Source organism: Rhipicephalus sanguineus, chromosome 3 (assembly GCF_013339695.2).
Source record: "Rhipicephalus sanguineus isolate Rsan-2018 chromosome 3, BIME_Rsan_1.4, whole genome shotgun sequence".
NCBI classification, from domain to species: domain Eukaryota; kingdom Metazoa; phylum Arthropoda; class Arachnida; order Ixodida; family Ixodidae; genus Rhipicephalus; species Rhipicephalus sanguineus.
Window position 1 is genome coordinate 125,984,982 of NC_051178.1, and position 18,585 is coordinate 126,003,566.

Here is an 18,585-nt window from a genome sequence, read left to right on the forward strand (position 1 = left end):
TAAGCAGCAAGGATGGCAAAATGAATTCAGCTGACTGCAGACTCTGATGTAAATCGGTGGTTATAAAACGTAGACCAAAGCAGCAGTTGAAAAAAATGCACACTGTCTTGGGGAAAGGTCTGTTCGACTGAGTATTTTAAGTACCAATTGGTAGGATGTGTCGGAGAAAGTAGATCGATCAAACAGTGGCTAGGTAGTGTGGAATGCTGCGGACCACTAATGCATGGAGGTTTAAGTTGAAGCTTTAGTCAAGTTGGAGTCCTTTTAAAGTGAAAAGTATGCAGAAAATGTGCTCTGTGAGAAATTTTACCCACGAAAAGTGTAGCATTACATTGACACTTCAAAACATACAGCTGACGTGCCTATTCCTAGAGACAAAACGTGCTGTATAGCTTACCTGCAAAATGATGGATGTTGGCTGTATGACATTATTAACTTGTACAACTTGATGTGCTTTACGGAAGATTGATTAAACTTGAATGATCATTTATCATCTTCATTCACTGGATGATAAGTTTGACTCACCTTAAAGGCTTGCTGGCAAGTCTGACGTCAGTGTTCAGGCCGCATAAGCGAGCACTAATCTTGCAGAAGTGCACACCATTGACATTGATAGTTTCTGTATCCATCATCATCTTTCTCCTCTTTTAAGAGACCTGAGTACAGTTTTGAATCTGAGATTACAGGAACAGTAAAGGCAAACACTGAATTGATCAGCAGTGTTAGATTGCTCTTCTGGAAACATTATGTCAAGAGCTGGCTCAGTTGCAGAGAAAGACACACCATTTTCCACAATTCAGGTAACCCACTACAGATGGAGCTACTCAAGTAGGTATATCGAACTACGTTGCAGGTCTCAGAGGCCTTGCTTTGTGAGGCACAATTTTGTTGAGAAGTCTACATATAGATGGTGCTATATGGTGATGATAACATTACGCTGACAGTAAACATTGGTCTGAAAAATGTTTCTATTTATGGTAGTAGCAGTACGTGCTTCATGATGTGTAGATAGCTTCTTTGATGTAATGTTGTTTTTGCTATTGGCTTGCTGTGCAGAAATTACACAGGACCTCAAAAAGCGATTGACCTGAGGGGTTCTAGCATCAAGAATGCCTCACGAGGTGCTTGTTCGCCTCCTTTCGAAGTTGAGGAAGACCTGCCATCAAGGTAAGCAATGCCAGAAACTCGCTCGTGTTGCCTACAAAAAACAAATCTCATACCTATTAGTGCTCAAATGTGTCAGGTTTGTACTAAAACTTTTAAACAAACTTCTTTAGTCAGTGGTTTGTGTAAATATAGGCTAGTTAAGACGAACAGTCAAATTTGCATGACAATCAGACACTTTGCTTAGTTTGGGCTCTTCAGTGCTGACTGAAGAAAAAAGAAAGCGAAATGAAAGTTTTATGTCGGGACTCTCTAAGGTAGTACTTTTTCCAACATAAAAATGTAGACTCACATAACATTAGTGTCTAGTTATCGTTACACAAGTGTTTGTTGTGTGGCAGGTTTGTGAACGAGACACTGTACGGGTCAAGGAAGCCAGCTGGAATCCACTATGAACGGGACGATGAGGACAGTGATCTTCTGCGACTTGAGTTCCGGCAACCACGGGACACACTGCTATCAGTGGTGGCAGAGTTCCTCACCAAGTGCTCAGCCCGCCTGGCCGACCTGAGCAAAAAGATCCCCGACTTACCCAGCAAGGCTACCGAGCTCCTGGACGTCAAGTGCCACTTGGTACGTCGGACCTGCTTGAGCTCTGTGTGAATCTCATTTGACAAAGCCAAGTGGGTAGGTGACTATTTGGCATTTGGAGTGTATGCAAGGACATTAAATTTAAGACTTCTTGAATTACTACAGTTCCAGCATAACCAAAGGGTTGATAAAGAGCTCATCAGGCAAGGGTCGGAAATTGTCATAATTATTCGCACTTAGGCGAACGCCCATATTTTGCCAGTCACATGCATAGCCGAACCCAGAGCCTTGTGCTTTACTGTGTACAGGGAGCCCGAAGTGACCTCAAAACATCAGAAACGTTTCATGTTTCCTTTCTACTTTGGTGAGCACCCTTTCTTGATTATGACAACTACTGTTTAAGGTGTCTTCATTATCCAAATTTGTGTGGACAAAATACTGCCCACATTGCTGCTCCAGGAAGGGTTGCAAATTGCGTTTATTAATGAGCCAATGTCACATATGCATAACCTTAATGTGGGAATGGTAGCATTCTTTAAAAAAGTGTGCTTGTGAACTGGGGAATAAGCTGTCACAGTATGCCCATGTACATTAGGAAGGTTGCTTCACAACCTTAAATTCTAATAAGGCATAAAACGAAGAATTCAATGAAAAAAAAAGGTTAAGCAGGATCAGATGTGCTGTTGTTGTCTATAGCTGGAGAATGCAGCTGCACATCTAGGATGACTTTAGATATGTTCCTCACTTTCATGGACATGTATTTTGCTTCTCAACTTATTTTCTGGAATACAACCCACATGCACCAAACTGCACCCAGGAATTGAAAAAAGAAACTGTGTAAAACATGCAAAAAATTGCATGCTACAGTGTACAGGTCTTCATAAAAGAAACCCAGTGAAAGCAGTGCAATGCAGAGCTCCAGAAACATTCTTGTTTGTTTTGTCATGACAACATTTACTGCTGCTCTTTGCTGAAAGTGTGTCATGGTTTCATTGCAGTATGTTGGGCACTTTAATGGAAGTCTTTACAGTCCTTGTGACTTTTTCCTCGGAACATGCATTTGAAGAGCATTCATGTGTAATTACACTCCTACTTCCTGCTAAAATTTTGATGAAATGCTTCTTGTGTTGCCAGAAAACTGAAAGTTGGACCCGTGTCTTTTGTCTGTGTCTTTCGTGTGAACTACAATATTAGCAAGAATAGCTTCTCATGTTGATCTGAGAATTGGAGGGTACTTATCGATACGATGAATAAAGGTGCCTTCCTTTTGCAGCGTCTGGCGGAAGTGGCCCACAGTCTTCTCAAGATGGCTCCATACGACCCCCAAACTATGGCATGCCGAGGCTTACGGCGCTACCTCAATGAGGTGCTGCCACAGTCGGAGTGGGCGCAAGAGGCTATGAGGCCTGCCCTTATCATGGTCATACGACGCCTTGACAAGACCTTTACCAAGATTGCCAAGAAGCCTGCCATACGGGCAAGTCCCAGGCTTCCCAATTCTACTACCTTATAATTGGTTGTTGCCATTTTCATTAACCAAACAAGGGCTGCATTACTGTTTTTATGTCTCATGACACCACTTGTCCCATTGCATGTGACTGATGTCATGCATTATGATGGTCACTTTCACTTTAGAACTTGTGAACAGTTAGTCTCAAACTGTTGCAGTGGCATTTACATGTGCTAGCTCATGGCATTTTTTTACTGAATGAATATGCGGTGGCAACCAACAAAGCAAGCAAAGAAGACGCGGCAGTCCTCCTCTCCATAACCGGTTCTCCCCTCGCCTACTCAACTCCCTCACCACGCGGGGAAGGGAAAGGCGAGGAGAGCGAAGAGACAAGAATAAAGCAGTTGAGAGTTGGGATTCATGCCGTTCGGTCGTCTTTCTCTACCACGCGTACATGCGTCTCAACAGTGGTGACCCGGACGAGGCTTATCGCTGTTCCAACATGTCGACGCCATGCAGACCACAACTGACGCACCAGCCATTTCCGCCGTTGACATCAAGCTCCCGCTATTTTGGACAGCGGACCTGCAGCTATGGTTCCTGAAGGTGGAGTCCCAATTCGCCGCTCATCGCATTACTGTCGACCGAACAAAGTGTCACCACGTGATTGCTAGCCTCCCACCGGCAACAGAGAGTGAAATATACGATCTACTGGTCGCTCCACCTGCAGAGAACGGTTACACAACGCTCAAGTACCTGCTCATCAGCCCTCTCACGCTGTCAGAGCCTCAGCAACTGCAACAGCTACTGCACACCACGGAACTCGGCGACTGGACCCCACCTTAAAGAGGACATTGGCTGCAGCGCCGCTGAGTTGGTCTACAGCACGACACTCAGGCTACCGAGAGAGTTCTTTACGCACGGCTTAGAGGAGGCATCCATAGCTTGCAGTGACTACGCACTTCGCCTATGCAACATCATGAGCAAGCTGCGCGCGGTACCTCCACGGCCTCCAGGGTTGCATGTCGTGTAGGCTTGTGCGAATATTCGAGCACTTCGAATATTCGAACGAATAATGCAGTATTCGAATTCGCTTCGATTCGAATTTAAATTATTGAAAATTTCGAAGTATTCGAAAGGAACGAATAGGTGTATATTAATCCGCTTGTAACCCCCCTGTAAAGGTGGTTTCACTGCAGTGGAGGGGTGCTATACCGTGAATACACCTTTCCAGAAAAAATCCGCACTGTTCGTTTGTGACTCCCTGTAAAGGTGGTTTCACTGCAGTGGAGGGGTGCTATACCGTGAATACACCTTTCCAGGGAAAATCCGCACTACCGCGAAGCTCCACTTCAAGGTTAAATGAACATATTACCCTCACATGAATTCATCATTTTTTAAGTTTAAAAACTTGTTGTACCAGCTTATATGCTCCAAGTGTAGTAAATTTTAAAACGTAACATACTTTACAGGTTATCACTTGCAATCTACCGAAAGCCAAATCCTGCTGCTATTCTAATTTGCTTCCACTTTTTGAACCAAAAAGAATGACATTTGCACATGCCTTGTTACAATTAAAAAAAAACGTTGTGCAGGTTGGTTTGTCATGACAAATATACTCGTTTTTCTTTATAATGTGTGATATATACTATTCGAATTCGATTCGAAATTATTCGACCAATATCACTATTCGCTTCGAACCTAAAATTTACTATTCGCACAAGCCTAATGTCGTGCACATTGATCCGCAGCTCACATCGTGCCCATATGTGTTCGTATGACACGACGTGGTTTGACGACCTCTTCAGCCACCCTATGATGGGCCGTTTAAAGTCCTCTGCTGCGGGAACAAACATTTCACCATCAGTAGATGTGGTCGTGAGGAGGTTGTGTCGCTGGACCACATCAAACCAGCACACATGGACAGCGAAGATGCAGTGGTATCTCCGCCAAGGGAATCCTTGCCCTTGGCGCCAGGACCCCCAGCTTCAATGCCAGCCCAAGCTAACGAGGTCCCCACTCAACTGTCTCCACCAAGGGAATCTTTGCCAGGACCCCCAGCTTCAACGCCAGCCCAAGCTAACGAGGTGCCCACTCAGCTGATGCACAGCGGTCGGCTATCAAGAGCGCCCACTTGCCTAGACTTTTAACTCCGTTCGGCAACTCACTAAGGGGGGAATGCTGTGGTGGCAACCGAAAAAGCAAGCAAAAAAGAAGACGTGGCAGTCCTCCTCTCCATAACCGGTTCTGCCCTTGCCTACTCAACTCCCTCACCACGCGGGGAACGGAAAGGTGAGGAGAGCGAAGAGACAAGAATAAAGTAGTTGAGAGTTGGGATTCATGCCGTTCGCTTGTCTTTCTCCACTGTGTGTACACGTGTCCCAACAAATACTTCTTTACTGCAACATTGTAGAGATATGTGTCTACCATTACCTACCTCTCCTGAAATGCTGCCAACCACTTCCGATGTGTCTCTGCCTTTTTGAAGGCTGTCATAAGATTCTTTTTTTATCAATAACGAAACTTGCTTATGCTTGCTATTATTGTGAACACCAATTTTGCTTAAACATACATGCCCCCACTGACTGGATTTGCACATTTCATTTCAGAGGCTTGTTGACTGGGATGCAGCCCGAAATCTATTAAAAGGTGTCTACATGACACTTTACAAGCATCCATACATTGCTCACCTGCCCCATCTAAAGGTAATTCTTTGTGCGAAGCCTTATAGAAAATGTTATGACCTGTCACATACTGAACATAGTGAATGTGATTCTGGAATGTGTGGAATGGATTAAGCACAATCTTGTCACATGATTTCTGCAGTCCTAATACTCATTCTTTGATTGTTTAGTTGTATGGTTAAAAAAAGGTAACTATGGCACATTACCTAGCATGTGCAGGAAGCACACATGTAGCAGGGTTATTTGAGTAAGTGGACATATGTAAAAGGTTTATTTCAATAAGCGGTAGTTTTAGTTTGCAAGCAAGTTGTTGTAATTTCAGTCACTTGAAAGATGTGTCATGTTTTGGTGACTGATGTACTAGCTAATTTAAACAATTTTTGAAATGCCGCATTTCCATCCACTGATTGCAGGTGAAATAATGCTACATGAAGAATATTTGTGGTTTTCTGAGAAAATATGTAAATTCTGAAAAAAAGAAGAAAACAGAAAAAAAAGCAAAGATAGCTTTTTTTCTATACCAGCAAAACAGTGAAGTGAGCATTCTAGCATGCAGACATGTGTTTAATCAGTGTTCCTTGCTTTTTAGTAATATTATGTTAATTATTATCTTAATTACTATTACTTTAACTCATTGAAAGGCTGACTTAATTAGGCAGACTTTTTCTTTTGTGAATGACCTCTGCCATGTGAATATCCACAAGACTGGTCAACTTGTTATGACCTGTATTTTTTATCTTATGAAAGCTGCTTGTATTGCATGCACGAGCATTTGCTTGTGCTTGTCTAACAATGTGTTAGGATTGTCTGATGTCCTAGAGTACAACTGAGAGCTTGTTATGTGAAAGCTGACCCCAAGTGAAACAAAGTGACTTTGTATACTCACCCTACCTCATTGTACATGTCTTGACTGGGAGAGTAACATTTCAGACTCTGCGGGAGACCATAAAATAGTTTGTAAAGCAGAACTGACGCTTGCACTTTGTGCACTTAAATGGTTGCAGTTATGAAAGTTTCTGAGTTGCAAATGCTCACTCACATTTGATGCTGTGTAGCAGTGTGGTTTCCAAAGAGAAAATGGTGCATGATACTATGTTGCTGCCAGGCAACTGCTCACATCTGCATCCACCTTTCTCTCTTGCATCTCATCTCAATATCATGGAGCTTGTAATTGTTAAGCAGTGCAATCGCAGCAACTGAAAAGAAGGGACAAATCATTATGGAACAGTGTAGGTCTAATGCAGTTTTTTATTTTGCTTTTCAGTCACTGGTCGCCATTTGCCAGAGCATTATTGTGGGTGATCAGAATGCCTCTCTGGTGGCCGAGAGCAGTGGCAACGTTTCAGTGTCGGCGGCAGCTTTGGCCCAGTCTCCACCACCAGGCTTCTGCTCTGTGGCTGTGCGACTTGTGACCATGCAAATGGTCGCACTTGGGGTGCGTCCTTTGGCCCCTTACGCTTATGTCGCAAGTTTTTCCATAGTAGCACCTCCTTAGCGTGCTTTGACAAAGCAAAGTGTTCATCACCTAATGTTTCTAACAGTGATGCATTTGAGTCTATTGCAACACTTGAGTCAGTGAGTGAATGACTAACGATCGTTATGTGCACGTGTGTGTGTGTGTGTGTGTTTGTAGAGAGAGAGAGAGAGTTGAGTACTTGATGTGCTTCATGGTATGGACGGGAATGCTGAGTATTGGTGTTGTCACTTTTAAACCACTGCAAGGTGAAGGATTATGAGGTTTTTATTGGGAAAAAATTATTCTCTCCAGTTTCATTGCACGGAATTTCCGATTCCTATATAGTCATGGAGTTACCGTTCGCTGAGAATCTGTCATTGAGATAGAAGGTCATTGAGAATCGAAAAATGAAACATGTAATGTGACACAAGATCTAGGACAAGATCTGACGCAAGATCTAGGAATTATTCATGTCATTGTAATTATTCGATGTGAATAATTACAACATCCGACATACAAGCACCTGTGCTTACTGCGCACGTGTTTCCTGTATCGATGTTTTTTTTTTCGCACTACAGTTTCTGTGCATTGTTTTATGCGTCTTGCATCTCAGTTCTTCTTATTTATTTCTTGTGCAATTCACGCAACATAATTAAATGTTCCATCATGCTACTAAAATATAAATTAACTTAAGTTTGAGCCACAGGAATTACAGGAAGTGTAAGTGCTGTGTACACATTACATTGTAGTGACTGCAGAACGATACTGGTGTAGCTAGGTAATATTTGGTCTGACATCATCCCAACTTGCTAAGAAAATTGTTTTGAAGATTACTTGTGGAAGCCTAGTGTCACTTCTAATTGTATAATTCGTGATGCAGGACTCGCTCTCTTTGGAGAGCATCTGTGGAGGCTCATCTGTTCTGACAAGCACTGACAAGACGGAAATCTTTTTGATGAACTTTATTCTTCCTCTTTGCATCAGAGTGAGCAGTGGAGTGAAAGGTAAATTCTTCCTCTTCTTTTTTTTGCTTGTGGAGCTAATTTAGAATACTATACGCACTCCGTTTTATAATAGTGTGAAATAAAGTACAACGGAGCACTGTGTTAAATGCAGTGCTTTATTGCACTGCGTCGCAGTGCGCGGAAGCCATGAAACATGTTTAGATGTTCATTCAGGTGGTTGAGAATGATTAGGACTGAGAAGGACTCATTGTGACGTAAGATAGTCAAGGTACACATTCACTCACAGTATCACACTCCTGATGTCTTGATTATACTTCGATGTTCACTATGTTAATGCTGGCTTCTGAAAAAAAATGAATGACCCCTGTACTTAGTTCGAACAATAGGTATGCCATTAGATCGCATGTGCATGCTTTCAGTGAAATTACATGCCAAAAGTTTTACTGCTTTTAGCTCCTTAAAATATTAGAAATGTATGCTGACAAGGTTATGCTTGCACTGCGATAAAGCAACATTGGCTTTTCATTAAGCATACTGGAGCACTGCATCTTTGGCACCCTACAGTGCTTACAAAATTAAGTAGATTTTGAAGAAGATTATACACTTGATTGCATGAAACTGCAAATAATTGTACAGGATTGGGCAACGGAACAAATATTAAGTGTGCGAGATTGTGTAAGCAGGGACATAACCATAGATTTGGTGGCTTTCACATTCAGTTTAGCAAGATTTTGACCACAGCACATGGCACATACTTTTTCAGATGTGCCCAAGATGCGTCAGATGGATATCTCCTTTGGTTTGACTGTGGTGTTGAATGCCTTGTCTCCTGCTGGAGCCCACAAGCACCATCCATCCAGTGCTGTGGGAAAGCCACCATCAGAGGCCCAACAGAACACTGCTTCGACCCGTGAGAAGTCGTCCAGTGCTGTCAGAAGCTCACTGTACCAAATTGGATTCCTTGGTGAGCACGCATGCACGGCCATTTCCAATGGCGCCAGATTAATGTCAGCACGATTAAATGTTGTCGCTTGGAGCGTGAAATGGTGCATTGCATAACATTAGCTTTTGGATTTAGTTTTGGATATGAACTCCCGTGCATGGCTATCAAAGCTTTAACTAAACTTCATTGGAGAATACTTGCTTTATGTTCTGCAGCCTGCTTATGTTTTGAGCTTTGTGCCTTCCCTGTTAGAATGAAGCTAACCAACCATGCCGTGTCACAATATAAACAATTCCGTCACACATTACTGGAGGAAAATGAGCAATGGTATCTTGATTGTTATTATGATGCCGAAGCAAACATTCTTGTAATCACTGTTCCGTGTGGTTGTCTTTCAGAATTATTTAATCACACGAATTTTGAAGCTTGCCATAGGCCTCAAGCATTACACCCCAAATAAATGGCTGGCTGAAGTTACTGATTCTAGCATTGCCTAAGGGGCAACAATTGAAGTAATGTTTGCCTGTCACGCCTCCAGTGCTAGATGGCTGTTAAAAAAAAAAAAAAAACAAGAACCAGTTAGAAGCTCTCGTCCTTGTGTATCGTTCTCTTTCACTGTTTGTTTAGTGCAAACCTTCAGGCTGTCTCTTTCTTTGTCTTGTTTTTCATCTGATGTAGCTTTTTTTTTTTTAAATTGCAGGGCTGAAAATTCTGATCGTGTGTTATGAGAGACAACTTGTAGGCGACTGGCACCGAATTGCACGATGCATTCGTGAGCTTGGAAACAGGCTACAAGGTGAGTTGTCACACTATATGAAGGCCTAAACAGAAGACTTTTGACTAGGGGTGTGCGAATATTCGAAATGTCGAATATTTTTCGAATAGTGTTTGCTATTCGATTCGATTCGCACTGGAATTTTACTATTCGAACTATTCGAACTTCCCAAAGACAAGTACAGTCAACATCCGATTGAAAGTGACCCCTACAGATTTTTAATATGCTTCACCTCACCACACCCACGTATTGCGGCAAAGCTGCCTTTCAAGCTCCGTTACGGTCGAACTTAGCCAAGACAGTCAACATCTAATTGGAAGTGGTCCCTAGATTTTCAATATGCTTCACCTCATCACACCCTGGTATTGCGGCAAAGCTGCCTTTCAAGCTCTGCTACGGTCGCAAATTTACTAACCCAAGAAAACGCTGGTTCAACATGATGGAAGATGTGGCAGAGGTGGGGGCTCAATTAATGCTGTTTTGGACCTGAAATTTGGGCAGGGAGCCCGAAAAATCGGATGCCGAAGCTTTTTAGCATCCAAAATTTCAGATGTTCTTATATATCGACGTCTACGAGGCAGATTTGGAACTCCGGACTTGAAGGGAGCACACCCTTGTCCGCCACATCAGTTGGGCTTCCACAGAAGTTGAAAGAGGAGGAGAGGCTGAGAAAATGGCATCTTTGCCTATCACGTGTAATGTGCTGTCAGCAATGCTTTGGTTGTACCGAATCATGTACATAAATACCATTAGGCCTCTACATTGCCTCATTCTTGATAAGACAACTATGAAACACCACCCCGTGCCAGTGCTTCATCAACCTAGCAAAAAGAAACACTTTCATGTTGCTATCTCATAAGAACATACTTAGGGATTCTCTGCAAATTTTTTCTGTAATTTCACTTCGAAGTATTCGAAGAATGTTTGAGAAATATTCGAAAATTATTCGAAAATTATTCGATTCGATTCGCACTCAATCTTTATTATTCGAATTCGCTTCGCATCCAAAATTTTGCTATTCTCACAGCTCTACTTTTGACTTAACACTATCCTGTTTGCCTGCTGTGTGCTGCTGACGCTGTCACAGTTCCCATGCATTACTGTAGTACTTCACTGAAACTATCTGTATGTACACATGGATACTGGTCTCCGCATAGTAATGTTTATGCCTGCAAACCAGTTGTTGTGCTATATACTGGCTCATGAATGGTGGACGCAACCTGCATTAATTGTACTGTGACTGTAAAGCACCTTGAAAAATACCACCTGTGGAAGTGAAAGCAACTCCATATTGGCGCAGTGAGGACGCTGCTTCTTCAGGTGCTTTTCTTCTCGCACTCATTTGTAAACATTTCTACATGCATTGAATGTCATTATAATGTTGAAGCAGTACGACCTATATATATTTTTTTCAGCTTTGTTTGGTTTTTATGACTACATGTAACCACAAATTATGTGGTTTCTGGTTTAACTACACTCTGTTCTTACTATTGGATTATTCTTTAAAAGTCGTAGACACGTTTTAAACGCATTCCTTTCTCACACCATCTCATTTCAGGTGGACTTGCTCTTTGGAGCTTTCTTGACTTTGTGGTCACTCACCGAACACCACTATATGTGCTGCTATTTCCACTGATTAAATACAAGGCAAGTCCTGAAATCAAGAGTGTGATGTAATCCCATCTAGTCAGGGGAGACATTGTAATAAATTGGAATTGAATGCAGACCACGAATAAAAACAAAATAAAAAAGATGTTTCGGTTCCCACATGGGAACCTTGTTCACAACCAGATCGTGAACAAGGTTCTCATGCGGGAACCTAAACGTCTTTTTTGTTTTGTTTTTATTCGTGGTTGGCATTCAATTTCAGCTTCTTACGAGGCAAGTCCTGCATACTTTTGCATGAGCCTACTGCAGCATATTACCTTATGCACGCTTATTCGTAAGGCATGTCACCATGCCCTGAACACCAAAGGGCCAGTGATTATTCATTCCTAAAGTCGTACGCCTGTGTAAGTGCCATGTTAGGCCACATTATTTTGACACAGGGAACACACATGCCTTGCTGTGCTACTTTTGTGTCGCTGTGGCATAATTCACAAGTGTAATGTCGTGCATTTGAGCACTTTTTCACTCATCAATGTATTACTGTGGAGTCATATTGTGACACATATTTAAATAAATTATGATGAAATGTTCAAATAGGCCGAGTCTACATGTGAACTCTACATTGGTGTGCCGAATTTTATTTTTATGTTTGTAGATTTTGCAAACCATTTGTGACAACGAGCAGGAATACTACTACCAGCAGCTCATCAGGGATAAGATCAAAGGAATAAACCTGCCCACCCCTAAAAGCTTTGGCTGCATGTTTGTCGACCTTGTTAATGAACTGAAGACGCTGAAGGAGGACCTTGTTGCCTGGAAACTTGGTAATTATTGCCTCATTTTGACTTTCAGTTACAGTTTTGAGCAGTAACCATTGTCCATTGTGTGTTAAATGAGACTTATGGTGAAAGTTTTTCGGCCACTAGCTGTCACAGTATAAGCCATAATTAGGTATCTCTGTTTGAGAAAACACGACAGGTAAAGAACTACTAGGCATAAATTTGCAAAATGGCAGAGCTTAGACCTTGGGGCTCATTAATATCTCACTCGCTAGTACCAGTTTTCAGTCCCCATCTAGCACGTGTGATATCGATATTGCAACTTTGATAAACCATAGGCGTTCGTACTTAGTCTACAAGAAGAAGTTGTCACCATATTTATTGGCAGATGCCTAAATCAAGAGATTGACCTTATGAAAATAAAAAAATAACTAGCCTGTCTTTTTCTTCCTAATTTTTCTTTTTGGCATATTTTTACGGAGCAACAAAATTCAGAAGGTGATAATCATGACGACGAAGACAACATTTTGCTTGTGCGAGCTGCATGCCATATATTTTGCCTATGCCCTTTGTATCTAATGCAAAGAGTGGAAATAGTTACAGGGTTATGCTACATTCAGATGGATTGCAATTTATCCTTATGGAGTACTTGGTATTACATATGCGGTGTTTTCAGCATAGTTCAGACAAATGCCACTTACTATTGGTGATGATGTTGCCAACCATGCTCCTGGCAGGAGGAGAACTGGAGCGTGGAAAGCCATCTGCAGAAGGCCATGGTGGCGAGATGTCCCAGTCAGTCAGCTTCACACGTACCATGGTCGCAGGTGGTGCTCACCGGCCCAGCTTTACTGAACTTACACCGGACCACCAGAGCATCACTCGACTTGGCAGACCACCAGGCATGGGCTCAGTTGAATCAGGTGAGCTCAGCTCAGCAAGTCTATGTATGGCTGTCACATTCTTCTTGTCTTGGTGCGCCATTCCTTGTTGGCACAATGCTTCATGTTGCCGTTCTGCAGTAAGTGATTGTTTTCTAACTGGACGTTTGTGTATGCAGCATTGTCAAGTAGAGAAAGTAATAATGTTGTCGTCATAGGCATGTGCAGAGTTCTAGGAGGAGCCAAGTTTCAGCGCAGCCCCCCCTCCCCCCACCATGGCACTAGTCTGAAAGAAAACAAGCTTTGCAATGGATGCAAAAATGAAAAAGAAGCGATGTCATGCCGCTCACAATGGCCTGCCTTTGGTCCCTGGCTTTTCTGGGGTAAAGGTGGGAGTTGAACCATTCACGGCATGCAACATGAGGGGTCCTCGGCTGCCATTATTGTCAAAAACCTGCATTGCCATAACCTTGCACATTAAATAATGACGGGTTAGGTCTAAGTAAGCTAAGATATAGGGCTGATCTGGCACCCCCCTTGGATGACTAGGGGAGGGGGGGCATCTTGCCCCCCTTGTGCACATGGCCATGGTCGTCACACTGTTGCAATACTCATTCTGGAATCTTTTCTGTCCTGTGAATGCCGCTTGAAGTGACCTGACTGGTCCGATTTACTGGTGTGGTTCATGCAGCAGAAGGCGCTGTGGGGGCGGTGCCAGCAGGAGGCCCAGCTCCAAGACCTCTGCCTATCATGCGCTCCGAGTCGCAGAGAGAACCTCATCGGGAGAGCCAGCAGCAGCGCGACTCACACCGGGGTCTCAGCATACGACTTCAATCGCGCGAAGGTAGCAGCCGAAGGGTAATGCAACGCTTCCTCAGGAGGACCAGCTACCCTGAGGAGGAAGGACCTACCCAAGGTAGCCACCTTGGCCATCAAATTATCGCCTTCCTCACAAATGCCTCCTTTCCGACTGAGAAGCACTCACGCACCAAAATTATGGTCGGACATGTGCATGCCCCTTGGCATTAACATGAATGCAATCACTCGTGTATAATAGGTTAGAATTTCACAGTGAGCAGCAGCTACACATGCAGAATGTTTGTCCACCAAGAAAAACTGCAGGATATAATATCATGATTTTGATATAAACAAACAGTGCCTAATGCGACTTTGTAGATGGCAGTGGGAAATCAGTAACCACGTTGCATGCATGTCAGTATGCGGCCGCACATCCGTGCAACAGGGCTTGTGCAGGCACTCATTCTATCAATTTATTACCCACCTTTCAGTGCCAAGTGCTTCAAATATTTGAGTGCAATATGGTTCATTGATATGCGTGTGTGTCAGGGCAGTTATGTTAGCACATCGAGACTGGATAGACGTGCAGTGTTGTGGTAAACTGAGCCGTTGAAGCTAAAGTCCTCAAACAAGCATTTTTACTGCAGTAGAACTTTTTTCTGCCATATACCTAATTTTTCTTCCCTGCAATAGGCTGCACTCTAGCTGTAGATGTGTAGTGACTGAACTCTCTGTATTTTAAAAAATTGAAGGAAAGAGGGAATGACGTGTTAAATTCAGAGAATAGTTTCAAGTAAGGTGAAGTGCCTATCGTAGGTAATACTGAGGGAGGGAAGGGTAAGAAAGTGTTTGCTAGTGTTTACCGTAAACACCTGTAGATGTTTACTGCCCATATAATGGTGCCGTTGCTAGTTGTCTAGCTGTGAGCATAATAGGCTAGTAGAGCATGCCCATCATTCTTTTTCAATGACATGATTAATTTTCACTTGCCACATACAACACAGAGTGAAGTATGGATAAAATCTAGTGTGCGCAAAATATATCAATATATAAAAGACGTACGTTTTCCTGCGTGATGAGATGTTCAATTGCTCTTGCAGTATATCGACCAATGGAAGCCCTGGACATGGAGCATTCTGCCGCATCTGAGCCTCGCTTGTTCAGAAAGTCCACGCTCCTCATCAAAAAGAAAGGCAGCAAGAAGAGCACCGGCAGCAGCAGCCTAACATCTGTAGGGGTTGCCGAGAGTGGTGCAGCTACTGACGAGGAAACTCTACAGGACAGTATGCCAGAGGGCGTTGACTCCACTGGTAAGGGCAAGCCTCTGGGCGATGCTTTATGCTGTGGATAGCCCTTTAATTTACTCTTTCGCATACACGCCAGCACTCCCGAATTTTTTTAATGTTTACTTAAAATTGGGCTCATTTTACAATTTCATTAATGTTGCATGAAAATTTGCAAATTATTTTGGGGAAAAAATTTTGCTTGTCCATTTCTGAACCCTCTGTTGAAAGTCTTGTGATGGTACAAAAACGCAAGAAGGGTACTTGCTTTGGGCAAGTTTACGCAGGAAAAAATTGTGTTAGATTCATAGCACGGTTGCATTGAAAGATAACATCAACAACACCAAAGTTATTGAAGAAGGCCACTGTGATGCAAAGCAGTATTTTGCTTGTCATTATTTATGCGTCAAGTTACTCCCTGCTTGTATGTTGCGTCTAAAGGTAAATCATCGTTAATAAATTGTGTGTATTCCTGAAAACTGAAAAGACTCGTGCTCAAAACAAGCTTTAAAGAAAGTACGTACATGACCTCAGCTGTGCTGCATGTATTCACCTCCAGTGCCGTTTTAAAATGTGGCACATCTACTTTTGGGTGATAATAACTGAAGGCTTCTCCCATGCTCGCACTGATGTGTGTGGAATGTTGGTACCTGTAGTATTGGTTTAGTACCTGGCACAACGAATCAGTGGCTGTGGCTTTGTACTGCTGAACTCAAGACTGCAAAGCAAGCTTAACATTGGGCTTTGGCACCCATGTCTTGCATGGCATCCATGTTCTGATTGTGCTGGAAGCATGAATACTGATGGAATTAAATTTAGAAACCCATTGTATGGAACTGCAAAGTGTTGAAATTGCAGTTAAAATCTCGATGCAATACCATGAATATACTGAATTATCAGATGTAACAAAATGAATATAAAATGTTTATTGCTGTTATCAGCTTGTAACAAATACTATGTGCTTTACAAATACTGGATATAAAGAAGGTATATACATGCCAATCACAGCAAGGTTTCACTGTATTTGAGGACTCCTAGCGTCATTTTTATTGTCATCCCCCCTTTTTAAGGGTTCTTTAAGGTAATGTATTGAAAATGAAACGAAATGAATAGTCTTCTTGCTTGTACCCCAGGCTGGCTGCATCTTGAAAACTTTTGTGACTGTACTTTCAAGTTTAAGGTATGGCAACTTTGACGTGTCATCGTTCTATGACTATGCTTCCTCCTTTCTAGGGGAAGGTCCACCGACCCCAACTGCCTCTAGACCGCAGTCCCCTGAGACCGGGGAGCCACAGCGGCCGAGGCACAGACTTCAACGCCAGAAGGCCCAGAGCCGCAAGACATTTAGGTTTGGCAAGTCACGGCGGGGAGCTGGCTGGGCAGCGGCCGAGGTAGGAATTGCCACTGCGGACGAAGCGCCGCCCCCGACACTGGCCGAGGAGGAGCCCGAAGGCCGGCCTCGGCCCACTCGGGCGTCCTCCATACATGGATTGCCCGCCAGTGCAGTGGGTGCTCTGGCATCCTTGACCGGTGAACATAGGGCAGAGGATCGATCCACTAAGGACTAAGAGTGTACATAATGGAAAAAGAGGCTGTGGTTGGCCATGATTTTGGAATACTGTCAGTTTGAGCTTATTTTAAAGCTTTGAGACCATTACCAAGAGCACAGTGCAGTTGTCAACCATATTTGTTTCCTGCACTGACCATGCGTCAAGCATGAAAAGTGAAAAGCTAAATGGCTGGGGCTTGTAGCCTAGATGAAGAATGTAAGGCTTTATAATGGTGCAAAACCTAATACAAGCTACTCGTGCTTCTGCTACATTAGCTTTTGTAGGAAATTGATTGTTGTCTGATTACCTATTTTGGACCAGCAAAGAAAGACTCAAAGCAAATGAAATAGACTCAGCATTAATGTTTAGCCCCTGTGTTGTGCTTTCTGTTGATCAAAATTTATGTTGGCACGGAATTTTCATATCTTAAAAAATAATCTTAGTGGGATTCAGTTTCCTGTCTCTGCTTCGAACACGTATTATGACAATGTGCTAATTGTAGCTCACAGTATCTGAGATCATTGCTTCATTTACTTGAGAAGTGAGTCAAGCATAAAAATTACAGAAGCTCATTTTTTTAGTAGCAGCGTAGTGTTCAAGATTTCTCCTCTGGCAAGCTGTAAACATTGCTTTAGCCTTGCAACTAGTATGGCCTTGTTTAGACAGAAACTCAGTAAAATGGTCCCCGATGCATCATCATATTAGCATACCACTGAGTAAATTGTGAAGTCGCTTCTGTGTTATGTAAAGGGTTTGTGCGCGATAACAGTGCAGGAAATAGGAACTGTCTGAAGAGCTTTGCGAACAGAACATTTTCACTTAATGTTGAATGCCTTGCAATGATACTGCATACCAAATGCCTAGTATCCAGTCAGAAGCAGCTGCTGACACTGTGGAGTGTTTACATATCCATAAAACACTTCAGATTGAGTTTTTGCTTCACCTGCTTGAAGCTTCATAACTTTCTTTGTGCAGTGTCAACTAAGGACAAAGAACAGTCGATAAAGCCCTGTTCAATTTGTGCTTTCTACCTACGGGTACTTCTCAGATAAGAATATCATTAGTGCTGGAAAAAGAAAAGGCCGTCACTGAGCAGCAGCTGTAAATGTGCGGTGCTGTAAGTTAGCAGCATCGCAGTTTACCACACGTACAGAGACAAAGCATAAGTCTTATGCAAGGAATAGAGATGGTCAATATACTAGCAAACAGGACGAGTTGAATACCATATCAGGAAATTTGGAATCAATTTGCCCAGTTTTCAATCCTAACCTCTGTTGTGCCATCTCTATACGCATGAAAAATGAGCTCTGCGGGTGCTTGCAAGGTGGCATTCCTTAGTAATATGAAGCTACAAAGAAAATTCCACGGAGTGTGCCTCATAATCACATCGTGGTTTTAGCATGTGAAACCCAAGAATTTAATTCTAGGGTCAACTGAATTCCCTCTTGACTACGTAGGGGAATGGAATTCAGCTAGTACCGTATTTACTCGAATCTAAGCCGATGTTTTTTGAAAAAACGATGAGCGAAAATGGGGGGGTCGGCTTAGATTCGAGTACAATGAATAGGTTTTTTTTCTTTTCTGGCCTTGCGAATTTCGGGGGTCGGCTTAGAATCGGGGCCGGCCTAGATTCGAGTAAATACGGTATATGTGACGCTAAGTGCTGAACGATTTTCTTTCATGGAGAGCTCGCATTTTCCGAGGCAACTTTGCTTGAT

At 42.8% G+C, this 18,585-nt stretch overlaps 1 protein-coding gene across 1 annotated transcript in view; it reads left to right on the plus strand.

The window, feature by feature from the left end:
* The window catches only part of LOC119387102 (protein unc-80 homolog), a gene marked incomplete in the record, with an annotated part of 85,565 nt that extends 67,220 nt beyond the window's left edge, over positions 1-18,345 (plus strand). Inside the window, 14 exon segments of the mRNA XM_049413377.1 lie at positions 1,057-1,167; positions 1,506-1,737; positions 2,969-3,172; positions 5,755-5,850; positions 7,094-7,264; positions 8,166-8,289; positions 9,014-9,214; positions 9,894-9,989; positions 11,527-11,615; positions 12,232-12,400; positions 13,093-13,278; positions 13,928-14,152; positions 15,135-15,344; positions 16,551-18,345. Of these exon segments, the coding sequence (XP_049269334.1) occupies positions 1,057-1,167; positions 1,506-1,737; positions 2,969-3,172; positions 5,755-5,850; positions 7,094-7,264; positions 8,166-8,289; positions 9,014-9,214; positions 9,894-9,989; positions 11,527-11,615; positions 12,232-12,400; positions 13,093-13,278; positions 13,928-14,152; positions 15,135-15,344; positions 16,551-16,885 (2,449 nt within the window).
* Positions 18,346-18,585: the final 240 nt, after the last annotated feature.